The following is a 13,687-nucleotide window of genomic DNA, read 5'->3' as shown; positions in this document are numbered from 1 at the left end:
ATCTATCTATCTCCTATCTATCTATCTATCTCCTATCTATCTATCTATCTATCTCCTATCTATCTATCTATCTATCTATCTATCTCCTATCTATCTATCTATCTATCTATCTCCTATCTATCTATCTCCTATCTATCTATCTCCTATCTATCTATCTTCTATCTATCTATCTATCTATCTATCTATCTCCTATCTATCTATCTATCTATCTCCTATCTATCTATCTATCTATCTATCTATCTCCTATCTATCTCCTACCTATCTATCTATCTATCTATCTCCTATCTATCTATCTATCTATCTATCTATCTATCTATCTCCTACCTATCTATCTATCTCCTACCTATCTATCTCCTATCTATCTATCTATCTCCTATCTATCTATCTATCTATCTTCTATCTATCTATCTATCTATCTCCTATCTATCTATCTATCTATCTATCTATCTCCTATCTATCTCCTATCTATCTATCTATCTATCTATCTATCTATCTATCTATCTATCTCCTATCTATCTATCTCCTATCTATCTATCTATCTATCTATCTATCTCCTATTTATCTATCTATCTATCTATATATCTATCTATCTCCTATTTATCTATCTATCTATCTATCTATCTATCTCCTATCTATCTATCTATCTATCTATCTTTCTATCTATCTATCTCCTATCTATCCATTTCCAATCTATATACTATCTATCTCCTATCTATCTATCTATCTATCTATCTATCTATCTATCTATCTCCTATCTATCTATCTATCTATCTCCTATCTATCTATCTCCTATCTATCTATCTATCTATCTCCTATCTATCTATCTATCTATCTATCTCCTATCTATCTATCTCCTATCTATCTATCTATCTCCTATCTATCTATCTATCTCCTATCTATCTATCTATCTATCTATCTATCTCCTATCTATCTATCTCCTATCTATCTATCTCCTATCTATCTATCTTCTATCTATCTATCTATCTATCTATCTATCTCCTATCTATCTATCTATCTCCTATCTATCTATCTATCTATCTATCTCCTATCTATCTCCTACCTATCTATCTATCTCCTATCTATCTATCTATCTATCTCCTATCTATCTATCTATCTTCTATCTATCTATCTATCTATCTATCTATCTCCTATCTATCTATCTATCTATCTATCTCCTATTTATCTATCTCCTATCTATCTATCTATCTATCTATCTATCTCCTATCTATCTCCTATCTATCTCCTATCTATCTATCTATCTATCTATCTATCTATCTATCTATCTATCTCCTATCTATCTATCTATCTCCTATCTATCTATCTCCTATCTATCTATCTCCTATCTATCTCCTATCTATCTCCTATCTATCTCCTATCTATCTCCTATCTATCTATCTATCTATCTATCTCCTATCTATCTCCTATCTATCTATCTCCTATCTATCTATCTCCTATCTATCTATCTATCTCCTATCTATCTATCTATCTATCTATCTATCTATCTCCTATCTATCTATCTATCTCCTATCTATCTATCTATCTATCTATCTCCTATCTATCTATCTATCTATCTATCTATCTATCTATCTATCTATCTATCTATCTATCTATCTATCTCTCATTTTCTATAATAGAAGAGCCCGTCATCACGTGATCGCCTTATATGACGTCACTCCATAGCTGAAGCGTCGTCGTTAGGAGAAGCCGTTGCCTGGCAATCCCAGCCGCCGCAGACTGACAGACTTGCGCATGCGCGCTGCTAACAATCCGGTCAGGAAACTTCTTCCGGGTTAGTGCGGCGCATGTGGGGCTGCGGAGAGGTCACCCAGGTAAGAAGTGGTTGCGGGGCTATTACTTAACCCGTAGTTTGCTGGAAGACCTACCTAGACAGTGCAGGCAGCAGAGGTGAATGTAGGACACAGCCTGGTGAGTGTGACAGGCCGCTACTGCATGGCATTAGGGTTATAGAGGGAGTCCTGGACATTACTAGATAGTTACCGCCATATAAAGGCAATTACCTTCTAATAAATCTATGATCGGCCATACCACAGGTGACAGGTCTGATCTCATACACTGCAGCCTTACTGTGCACTGGGAGAGGGACTAATGCAGGGACTGAGGGGTTAATCTCTTTGCATCCTATGGACCAACCAACTTTTTGTAAGAAATTAACCCCTTAACAACCAAATTTTTTTCGAACGTTTCTCTTATTCTGTCAGGAGCCGAAACGTTTCAACATTTCACACCTCGTTATATATATGTGTGAAATAACATTGCATTTTATGCTTAAAGGGATCCTCTCATTAAAACTCAATTTTTCCCTACCATGTAGGAATAACCTTAAGAAAGGCTATTCATCTCCTACCTTTAGATGTCTTCTCCGGGCCACCGTTCAGTATACATCCTGGTTTTCGTCAGTATGCAAATGAGTTCTCTCACAGCACTGGGGGCGGGACCCAGCGCTCAAACAGCACTGGGGGCGTCCCTAATGCTGCGAGAGAACTCTCTTCGCCGCCTCCATCTTCTTTAGGAACGGGCTGTCTTCGCGTCATCTTCCGACATTGGCTTTAAACTTCTAGGCCTCAGGCAGCTGACTGCGCATGCCCACCGGCCACAAGAAAATGGCCGCTTACAATACTGTGTCCTTCCGACGCGTCCTGGTGGCGGCTTCTCCCGGAGTTCTGCTGAAACCATTGATTGGCCCCAGCGATCATGTGACTTCAGCAGGCCTAAGGAGGAGGAGCCGTGATGTCACAGGCAGCGACGTCTCAGTTTCCGTCCGAACGAATGTGCAGGCAAAGGCTCGGACGTAATCAAATAAATGAAGTGAAATAACCGACGTGTACAAAATCCGGACTGATGGTCTGTTTGGGGTATTTTTCGATTATTTGCCCAGTTAAAGGGGTTCTCTAGGGTTAAACTAGAGCATACCCACTAAATAGCCCACGAGCCACAGTTTGAGGGGCAACATTCGTAGGAGCCACATAGAATATTGCTCTTGGCCTGACATTTGGGTCCAGCTCAATGGGCGTCTGTGGACGTTTAGGCGCCATGCACACAATGCAATCCAGTCCATTCATCGGCCAGATTTCCCAAACCTGTGGAATATCTGCATCAAAATCTGCAGGTTTACTCCTAGAAATCCAAGGAAAAATTTGCACAGATTGTCGCACATGGACTTGCAGGAAAAATCTGCGTCCTATACATGCGATAAAATATCACTGACCACAGGGAATGTGTCACCAAAAAATTACCTAAATCAAATTTTAGGCCCGGTTCACATCTGCGTTCGGTATTCTGTTCGGGCACTCCGCTTGGAGACCCCCCTGAACTGAATACCAAATACATTAAAAAGCGCTGAACAGAGAAGCAACGCAGACCCCATAGACTGTAATGGGGTCCGCGTGTTTCCCACCCGGTGTCCGCACGAATCATGCGGAGAGATAAGTACTGCTTGCACTACTTTTCTGTTCACATGCTACGTGCGGAAAACACACAGACCCCATTATAATCTGGGGGTCCACGTTGCTTTTCTGCTAACTGCTTTTTTTTTTTTTTTTTTTTTTACATTTTCCATGTCACTATTTCCCTTTGGCCACTAAGCCTAATAATAGGCGTACAAATGCCAGTTGTGTAGAAGTTTTCTTTGCAGCAGTCACCTCATTTACATCACGGTCACTGTTAGAAGATAACACCTCTGACCCATCACTACATCCACGTGACTACTGCAGCCAAGAACGTCTCGCAGCAGTATACAGTATACAGCTGAGGGCGGTGACTGACTGCTGGGGTCCTGTCACCCAGCGCAGGTATGGAGTGCTGTTTTATTTTCTAGCCCTCCCCTCCTGACTACAACTCCCAGCATGCCTTGCAAGGGGGACGACATATCAGCAATAGTTCCTTTCCAAAACGTATGGGACGTAGGAGGTGTCCAAGTGACTGAAGCAGAGATCCAGCATACTCCCTGCTAGGATAAAGGGGCACTCCGTTAATTTTATATACACTGTGTATTTTCTCCTAGTACATATATCTGTTTTAGTTATGCCACGCAATGCAGAAAGTTTTCATTGCGCAACACCTGAACTTTTTAGTTACTGAATAGAATTCTAGAATGACAGTAAGCGCTGACACTTGCACTGGGAAAGCTTTCTATGCCCTTCTTGGATCTCATTCCTATATGAGGTGGATTCCTTGGCCCTGCCCTTCATTCCTGTGTGACTTTAATAGTTCATGACTGTGTCTATAAAGACCTCATCGCCTAATAAATGTCAATTTTGCAGATTTTTTTTGACAGGTCGGGAATGTCTGTAAATCCCATCTGGGGCTCCGCCTGCGGCCACCTCACGCCTCTCAGTCATGGCCGTCCTGCTGACTCGGGTGTTAAGGATTAGTGACACATTTACAGTCTATACTTGTCATCCATTTGGTCAGTGACTCACTTCTAGCCCGGGGCCGCCCTGAAATCTAGAGAGCATGCTCTACATGTAATGGAGGCTGCCTCAGGTAGTCTCATGGAAGTCATTGGAGGGGCAGAGGCTCTCCGACCAGTCGCTGCATTCAAAACTGGGGTGCGAAACGTCCCAATTCTCATGGTCAAGTGTCCATTACCGATCAGCAAGTTGTAATTTGAAATGACTGGACCACCCCTTTAAATTTACCCCAAGCTGGATGACAATGTCTATGGTCACTGGACTTGTGGTGGTCCCCTTCTATTAAATGGGTGTTCCTGGCTTAGATACTTATGGTGTAGCCACCGATCCCCAAAACGTGGCCTTGTGAGGTGTTTTCTGTGACTTCTTCACCTGTTTCCATACTCCATAGAAGTCTATGGACAGAGCCCAAAATGTACGGCCACCACTGTCCGCATCAACCATGGAAATGGAAGTTGGGGGAACCCTCAATCTGGAGGTAGCAAAGGTCCTATGGATTTGGTGTAATGGTCTAAGGTGGGAGTACCCCTTTAGGGTTTGTTTGTATTCAGGCCCAGTCTGTATGTTGGCCATATTTTTCGGGCCTATCTGTGGCTCCAGCCTCGCTGCACTGTCCTATGGTCATTTTGGGTAGTCCATTACCTCTTGTTTGTCACTACCACCCCATCGGCAGGAGTCCTAGAGGTCAGAGCCCCATTGGCCAACATTGACGGCCTACCCGAACCAGACAATCCGAACAGCTTAGTCATGTCTGACAGACCGAGGAGCGGAGTAATACTGTTTGGTGACTCGTATATGGCCGCCCGCCAACGCGGTACTTATGGGTGTTCTCTATTCTTGCAGACACAGCCGCCTCGCCATGTCTTCCCTGTCAAGTTACGCCATCCGCATGTCCCGTCTCAGCGCCAGAATCTTTGGAGAGGTGGTGAGGCCGACAAACACCCACTCGATGAAAGTGGTGAAACTCTTCAGTGAGCAACCCCTGGCGAAAAGGAAGGAGGTCTACGACTGGTACCCGCCGCACAACGTCTACGCGCCGCTCATGCGCAATCTGAGATTCCTCGGCCTATACAGGTACACACTGAGAACGTGACTATTAAAGGTGATGTGATAACATGGTGCCCGGGCCCCGGAGCCTGAGGGGATCCGAAAACTCCTCTGCCATATATGGGGAATATAAATGACCAGGTGGGGGCAGTGTTTAATAATTTATATTGGGGCCCAATGCAGGGATCCTCCCTTTATGACGGCCATATGTCTGGTCAACCACTTAAAGGGGTTTTCCAAGGTTACTAGAAGACCCGGTAGATGGGTTCTGCTCACTTGCCCCTGGTCCCTTTGTTCAGGTGGCGCCTCCTGTGTTCTCTCTGGGAATGGCACTGACCGTAGAGGTTCAGGTAACCTTTGTAGCCAATCACTGGCCTCAGAGGTCACATTTTGGCTACCGGTGATGTCATCAGAATCCTACATGTGACTGCTGAGGCCAGTGCTCCTATCAGGGAGAACCGGGGACACGCCACCTGAACGGAGTAGGGAAGGATCTCCTGGAAAATCCCTTTAATACCAGAATAAAGGAACTGGCGCCATCCCAGTGCCCGTCCCAAACATTGGCATTGCCCCCATTTGGCAGGTGAGCGGTAAAATAACTTCTTGCTCTCTGCAGGGATGAACACGAGGACTTCAAAGAAGAGATGAAGCGCCTGCGCCGGCTACGTGGCAAAGGAGCGCCCAAAAAGGGTGAAGGCAAGAGAGCAAAGAAGAAGTGATAGACCCTGTTCACACACGGCAGTGACCGACACTTAAAGGGACAGTATTTGCAGTGGACTCTGCTGCCTGTATATAGCCACGGAGAAGGGTATACACCTGCCCTGCACAGTCTGTGGTATGATCTTGTCACGTTTCTGGATGGGATATCAGGTGGAATGTTCCCTCGAAGAATAAAAAGATCCGCCATATTTGATGCCATTAAATCTCTTTGTCTCGCTCTTTATTTGACCTACACCGCACCGAGCAACAGTCCTGTACATTACAGGCCATTAAAGGGGGCGGGGTTTATGCAAATGTGGTCAGGTGGGAGGTGTTATCAGTGGTACAGGGGAGGGGCATACAAATATTTTTGGAGGACCTGGGACTTCTGTGCATCACTGCAATGAACACCGTGCCTCATTGTTTATACAGGTACAGCACTGTGCACACACTGCGGTTGTGTTGGCTAAGGCGAGGTTCACACCTGTGCTCCGTCTTTGCTGGGGGATCCCATTCCCCATTCTGCTTTAAAAATGCGGAGAGAGAAGTCCTGCAAGTATGGCGCACCCCAATATAGTCTGCGGGTTTACGAAGGTAACGGCTTTTTTAAGTGCACTAGGGTTCCATTCATACGGGGTGAACCTAGCCTTAGTCCCTTTTGTTATGCAGATTTGTGGGGCACAAGCAGTCTGACTCCGAAAATCAACTATAGGGGGCGTGTCCTAAGACTAAGCCAGCAGTAGCCAAGTCTTCGGAAGCCTATTAAAGGGGTTGGACCTGTATAAAAACGTATCATGGCCCTTTAACAACCAACACCCTGCTAGTGAAGACTATTGAATTGTACTGCGGCATAACTAGTTACAAATCGGTGAATCAGACCAGGCGGTCATAGATGTGGGACAGGGAGAAAGAGACCGGGAGTCACCTACTGTAATCCTGAGAAAGAAGGCAAACAAATACACAATAGGGGGCAGTATTATAGGAGTTATATTCTTGTACATAGGGGCAGTTCTTGTACATAGGAGTAGTATTATAGTCAGGGCCGGCGTCAGCGCACGGCATAGTCGGGCAAGTGCCGGGGCCCACAGAGCCTCTGGGGGCCCCCCAGCACTTGCCCGTCTTAGCACTTGCCTGTCCTGATTTCAGCTCATCGGTGCTGAGTGCAGATGAAGGGGGAGAACGTGATGAAACTGGGGACAGAGATGGAGGGGGGGACATGAAACTGGGGCAGAAGAAGGGTGTATATGAAACTGGGGGAGAGATGGAGGGGGGCATATAATTTACAGGTGACTGTAGGAGGATTATACTGTGTGGGAGCACATGATAAATGAATGAGAATGGGCGGAGTCAACATAAAAGTGGGTGGAGCCATATTTGCTGCGTCGCGCAGAGCGCGCTGCACATTTTGCCCCTCTTTCTACTCTTTAAAAGTTGGGAGGTATGGCGTTGGTGACGCCACACTCCTGCGTGACGTCACTCGCTTCATCTGCGACGCACAGTGTTTCGACTCCCCCGCCTCCTTTACAAGGGGGCCCACTGAGGCTCTGTCGCCAAAGGGCCCATAAAAACCTGGAGCCGGCCCTGATTATAGAAGTTATATTCTTGTACATAGGAGTAGTATTATAGTAGTTATATTCTTGTACATAGGAGTAGTATTATAGTAGTTATATTCTTGTACATAGGAGTAGTATTATAGTAGTTCTATTCTTGTACATAGGGGCAGTATTATAGTAGTTATATTCTTGTACATAGGAGTAGTATTATAGTAGTTATATTCTTGTACATAGGAGTAGTATTATAGTAGTTCTATTCTTGTACATAGGGGCAGTATTATAGTAGTTATATTCTTGTACATAGGAGGTAGTATTATAGCAGTTATATTCTTGTACATAGGAGCAGTATTATAGTAGTTATATACTTGTACATAGGAGCAGTATTATAGTAGTTATATTCTTGTACATAGGAGTAGTATTATAGTAGTTATATTCTTGTACATAGGAGTAGTATTATAATAGTTCTATTCTTGTACATAGGAGCAGTATTATAGTTGTTATATTCTTGTACATAGGAGCAGTATTATAGTAGTTATATTCTTGTACATAGGGGCAGTATTATAGTAGTTATATTCTTGTACATAGGAGGTAGTATTATAGCAGTTATATTCTTGTACATAGGAGTAGTATTATAGTAGTTATATTCTTGTACATAGGAGGTAGTATTATAGTAGTTATATTCTTGTATATAGGAGTAGTATTATAGTAGTTATATTCTTGTACATAGGAGTAGTATTATAGTAGTTATATTCCTGTACATAGGAGTAGTATTATAGTAGTTATATTCTTGTACATAGGAGCAGTATTATAGTAGTTATATTCTTGTACATAGGAGTAGTATTATAGTAGTTATATTCCTGTACATAGGGGCAGAATTATAGTAGTTATATTCTTGTACATAGGAGGTAGTATTATAGTAGTTATATTCTTGTACATAGGAGCAGTATTATAGTAGTTATATTCTTGTACATAGGAGTAGTATTATAGTAGTTATATTCTTGTACATAGGAGGTAGTATTATAGTAGTTATATTCTTGTATATAGGAGTAGTATTATAGTAGTTATATTCTTGTACATAGGAGTAGTATTATAGTAGTTATATTCTTGTACATAGGGGCAGTATTATAGTAGTTATATTCCTGTACATAGGGGCAGAATTATAGTAGTTATATTCTTGTACATAGGAGGTAGTATTATAGTAGTTATATTCTTGTACATAGGAGCAGTATTATAGTAGTTATATTCTTGTACATAGGAGTAGTATTATAGTAGTTATATTCTTGTACATAGGAGGTAGTATTATAGTAGTTATATTCTTGTATATAGGAGTAGTATTATAGTAGTTATATTCTTGTACATAGGAGTAGTATTATAGTAGTTCTATTCTTGTACATAGGGGCAGTATTATAGTAGTTATATTCTTGTACATAGGAGGTAGTATTATAGCAGTTATATTCTTGTACATAGGAGTAGTATTATAGTAGTTATATTCTTGTACATAGGAGCAGTATTATAGTAGTTATATTCTTGTACATAGGAGTAGTATTATAATAGTTCTATTCTTGTACATAGGAGGCAGTATTATAGTAGTTATATTTTTGTACATAGGAGCAGTATTATAGTAGTTATATTCTTGTACATAGGAGCAGTATTATAGTAGTTATATTCTTGTACATAGGAGCAGTATTATATAGTAGTTATATTCTTCTACATAGGAGCAGTATTATAGTAGTTATATTCTTGTATATAGGGGGCAGTATTATAGTAGTTATATTCTTGTACATAGGAGCAGTATTATATAGTAGTTATATTCTTGTACATAGGAGCAGTATTATAGTAGTTATATTCTTGTACATAGGAGCAGTATTATAGTAGTTATATTCTTGTACATAGGAGCAGTATTATAGTAGTTATATTCTTGTATATAGGGGGCAGTATTATAGTAGTTATATTCCTGTACATAGGGGCAGTATTATAGTAGTTATATTCTTGTATATAGGAGCAGTATTATAGTAGTTATATTCTTGTACATAGAAGTAGTATTATAGTAGTTATATTCTTGTACATAGGAGTAGTATTATAGCAGTTATATTCTTGTACATAGGAGGTAGTATTATAGTAGTTATATTCTTGTACATAGGGACAGTATTATAGTAGTTATATTCTTGTACATAGGGGCAGTATTATAGTAGTTATATTCTTGTACATAGGAGTAGTATTATAGCAGTTATATTCTTGTACATAGGAGGTAGTATTATAGTAGTTATATTCTTGTACATAGGGACAGTATTATAGTAGTTATATTCTTGTACATAGGGGCAGTATTATAGTAGTTATATTCTTGTACATAGGGGCAGTATTATAGTAGTTATATTCTTGTACATAGGAGCAGTATTATAGTATTTATATTCTTGTACATAGGAGCAGTATTATAGTAGTTATATTCTTGTATATAGGGGGCAGTATTATAGTAGTTATATTCCTGTACATAGGTGCAGTATTATAGTAGTTATATTCTTGTACATAGGAGGTAGTATTATAGTAGTTATATTCTTGTACATAGGAGCAGTATTATACTAGTTATATTCTTGTACATAGGAGCAGTATTATAGTAGTTATATTCTTGTACATAGGAGCAGTATTATATAGTAGTTATATTCTTGTACATAGGAGCAGTATTATAGTAGTTATATTCTTGTATATAGGGGGCAGTATTATAGTAGTTATATTTTTATACATAGGAGCAGTATTATATAGTAGTTATATTCTTGTACATAGGAGCAGTATTATAGTAGTTATATTCTTGTACATAGGAGCAGTATTATAGTAGTTATATTCTTGTACATAGGAGCAGTATTATAGTAGTTATATTCTTGTATATAGGGGGCAGTATTATAGTAGTTATATTCCTGTACATAGGGGCAGTATTATAGTAGTTATATTCTTGTATATAGGAGCGGTATTATAGTAGTTATATTCTTGTACATAGAAGTAGTATTATAGTAGTTATATTCTTGTACATAGGAGTAGTATTATAGTAGTTATATTCTTGTACATAGGAGCAGTATTATAGTAGTTATATTCTTGTATATAGGGGGCAGTATTATAGTAGTTATATTCCTGTACATAGGGGCAGTATTATAGTAGTTATATTCTTGTATATAGGAGCAGTATTATAGTAGTTATATTCTTGTACATAGAAGTAGTATTATAGTAGTTATATTCTTGTACATAGGAGCAGTATTATAGTAGTTATATTCTTGTACATAGAAGTAGTATTATAGTAGTTATATTCTTGTACATAGGAGTAGTATTATAGCAGTTATATTCTTGTACATAGGAGGTAGTATTATAGTAGTTATATTCTTGTACATAGGGGCAGTATTATAGTAGTTATATTCTTGTACATAGGAGCAGTATTATATAGTAGTTATATTCTTGTACATAGGAGCAGTATTATAGTAGTTATATTCTTGTACATAGGAGCAGTATTATATAGTAGTTATATTCTTGTATATAGGGGGCAGTATTATAGTAGTTATATTCCTGTACATATGTGCAGTATTATAGTAGTTATATTCTTGTACATAGGAGCAGTATTATAGTAGTTATATTCTTGTACATAGGAGCAGTATTATAGTAGTTATATTCTTGTACATAGGAGCAGTATTATAGTAGTTATATTCTTGTACATAGGAGTAGTATTATAGTAGTTATATTCTTGTACATAGGAGGTAGTATTATAGTAGTTATATTCTTGTACATAGGAGTAGTATTATAGTAGTTATATTCTTGTACATAGGAGGTAGTATTATAGTAGTTATATTCTTGTACATAGGAGTAGTATTATAGTAGTTATATTCTTGTACATAGGAGGTAGTATTATAGTAGTTATATTCTTGTACATAGGAGGTAGTATTATAGTAGTTATATTCTTGTACATAGGAGTAGTATTATAGTAGTTATATTCTTGTACATAGGAGGTAGTATTATAGTAGTTATATTCTTGTACATAGGAGGTAGTATTATAGTAGTTATATTCTTGTACATAGGGGCAGTATTATAGTAGTTATATTCTTGTACATAGGAGCAGTATTATAGTAGTTATATTCTTGTACATAGGGGTAGTATTATAGTAGTTATATTCTTGTACATAGGAGTAGTATTATAGTAGTTATATTCTTGTACATAGGAGGTAGTATTATAGTAGTTATTTTCTTGTACATAGGAGTAGTATTATAGTAGTTATATTCTTGTACATAGGAGGTAGTATTATAGTAGTTATATTCTTGTACATAGGAGGTAGTATTATAGTAGTTATATTCTTGTACATAGGAGGTAGTATTATAGTAGTTATATTCTTGTACATAGGAGTAGTATTATAGTAGTTATATTCTTGTACATAGGAGTAGTATTATAGTAGTTATATTCTTGTACATAGGAGTAGTATTATAGTAGTTATATGCTTGTACATAGGAGTAGTATTATAGTAGTTATATTCTTGTACATAGAAGTAGTATTATAGTAGTTATATTCTTGTACATAGGAGTAGTATTATAGTAGTTATATTCTTGTACATAGGAGTAGTATTATAGTAGTTATATTCTTGTACATAGGAGCAGTATTATAGTAGTTATATTCTTGTACATAGGAGTAGTATTATAGTAGTTATATTCTTGTACATAGGAGTAGTATTATAGTAGTTATATTCTTGTACATAGGAGCAGTATTATAGTAGTTATATTCTTGTACATAGGAGTAGTATTATAGTAGTTATATTCTTGTACATAGGAGTAGTATTATAGTAGTTATATTCTTGTACATAGGAGCAGTATTATAGTAGTTATATTCTTGGACATAGGAGCAGTATTATAGTAGTTATATTCTTGTACATAGGAGTAGTATTATAGTAGTTATATTCTTGTACATAGGAGTAGTATTATAGTAGTTATATTCTTGTACATAGGAGGTAGTATTATAGTAGTTATATTCTTGTACATGGGGGGCAGTATTATAGAAGTTATATTCTTGTACATAGAAGTAGTATTATAGTAGTTATATTCTTGTACATAGGAGTAGTATTATAGTATCAGTATTATATATATGTGTATTGGGCTATTTCCCTGGCTCTCCAAACAATAACCTGACTACCCCATATAGAATGGCTGTATACTGATCACATATAGCCTCTTCTTACCATCTTGCCTGTTCTGCTTCTCTCTCCATCTAATTCCCTGTCTCATTCAGGAAGTGAAGGGGAGAATTGTGACGTCACGGCCGCAGGGTACAATGACGTCAGAGCCGCAGCGGGGACGCGCTCACTGCACCTGAGTAGGGGGTGGGACTAGCAAGCGAGGGTTCCCCTTGTGTGACGTCACCAATACATCTCAGGTCACGCCCCTCTCCCATCCTATTGGTCTAATCGCTACGAGAGCGCGTACGCCTGCCGCTCGCCCCGCCCCCTCAGGTGACGCACTGGACAGCTGGGCCGCCCGTCCTTCGTGCTCGCTCCCGCGGCTCCGGATCACTTCAAGATGGCGGCGCTAAGCGGGGGATCGGCTGAGGGGCCCTCACTGCTCAACGGGGACCTGGAGTCTGAGGCCGGGAGCATGAGCGGAGCCGGGGAGATGGGAGCGGCCGGGGGTTACCCAGAGGAGGTGAGCGGGACGCCCGGGGGGAGCACCCCAAACCCAGCGGGGACCTGTCTGTCAGATGCTGCACTGCTAGGATGTCCGTGCACGGGCTGACCGTACACTGTATGTCGTGATATGCGGCTGTCATCGGGATATGACTGTCATTGTGCGGCTGTCCTATTGTAGCATTGTGTGTCTGTCTCCCGCTATCGTGACACTGTTGTGTCGTTCCTATGGTTTTCTGCAGGTATCATGACATAACGGAGGAGAGCGTCACGTGATCGTGTGCTTATCTCACGACAGTATGACGTTTGATCCTTCTAGT

General features: G+C 39.7%; 1 protein-coding gene across 2 annotated transcripts; it reads left to right on the top strand.

Annotated features, from left to right (window-relative positions):
- Positions 1–1,768: 1,768 nt before the first annotated feature.
- On the top strand, positions 1,769–6,400 carry MRPS33 (mitochondrial ribosomal protein S33). Of its 2 annotated transcripts, none has more exons than XM_075275246.1 (3): positions 1,769–1,829; positions 5,274–5,504; positions 6,094–6,400. In XM_075275246.1, exons 2-3 carry the CDS (start codon positions 5,290–5,292, stop codon positions 6,194–6,196), a joined length of 318 nt encoding a protein of 105 aa, XP_075131347.1. In that variant the 5' UTR covers positions 1,769–1,829; positions 5,274–5,289; the 3' UTR covers positions 6,197–6,400. The 2 variants fall into 2 exon arrangements, with proteins under 2 accessions (XP_075131347.1, XP_075131346.1); XM_075275245.1 differs by having other exon boundaries at positions 1,801–1,926.
- Positions 6,401–13,687: the final 7,287 nt, after the last annotated feature.

This window comes from Leptodactylus fuscus, chromosome 5 (genome assembly GCF_031893055.1).
Source record: "Leptodactylus fuscus isolate aLepFus1 chromosome 5, aLepFus1.hap2, whole genome shotgun sequence".
Taxonomy (NCBI): domain Eukaryota; kingdom Metazoa; phylum Chordata; class Amphibia; order Anura; family Leptodactylidae; genus Leptodactylus; species Leptodactylus fuscus.
The sequence above is the reverse complement of the archived record's forward strand: the minus strand, read 5'-3'. Positions and strand labels throughout refer to the sequence as shown.

Excerpts from the sequence above, each read along its gene's own strand:
- MRPS33 (XM_075275246.1), top strand. The coding sequence starts at position 5,290 with ATGTCTTCCCTGTCAAGTTACGCCATCCGCATGTCCCGTCTCAGCGCC. Across the intron at positions 5,505-6,093 it reads AGATTCCTCGGCCTATACAG|GGATGAACACGAGGACTTCA; the intron begins GTACACACTGAG and ends TGCTCTCTGCAG.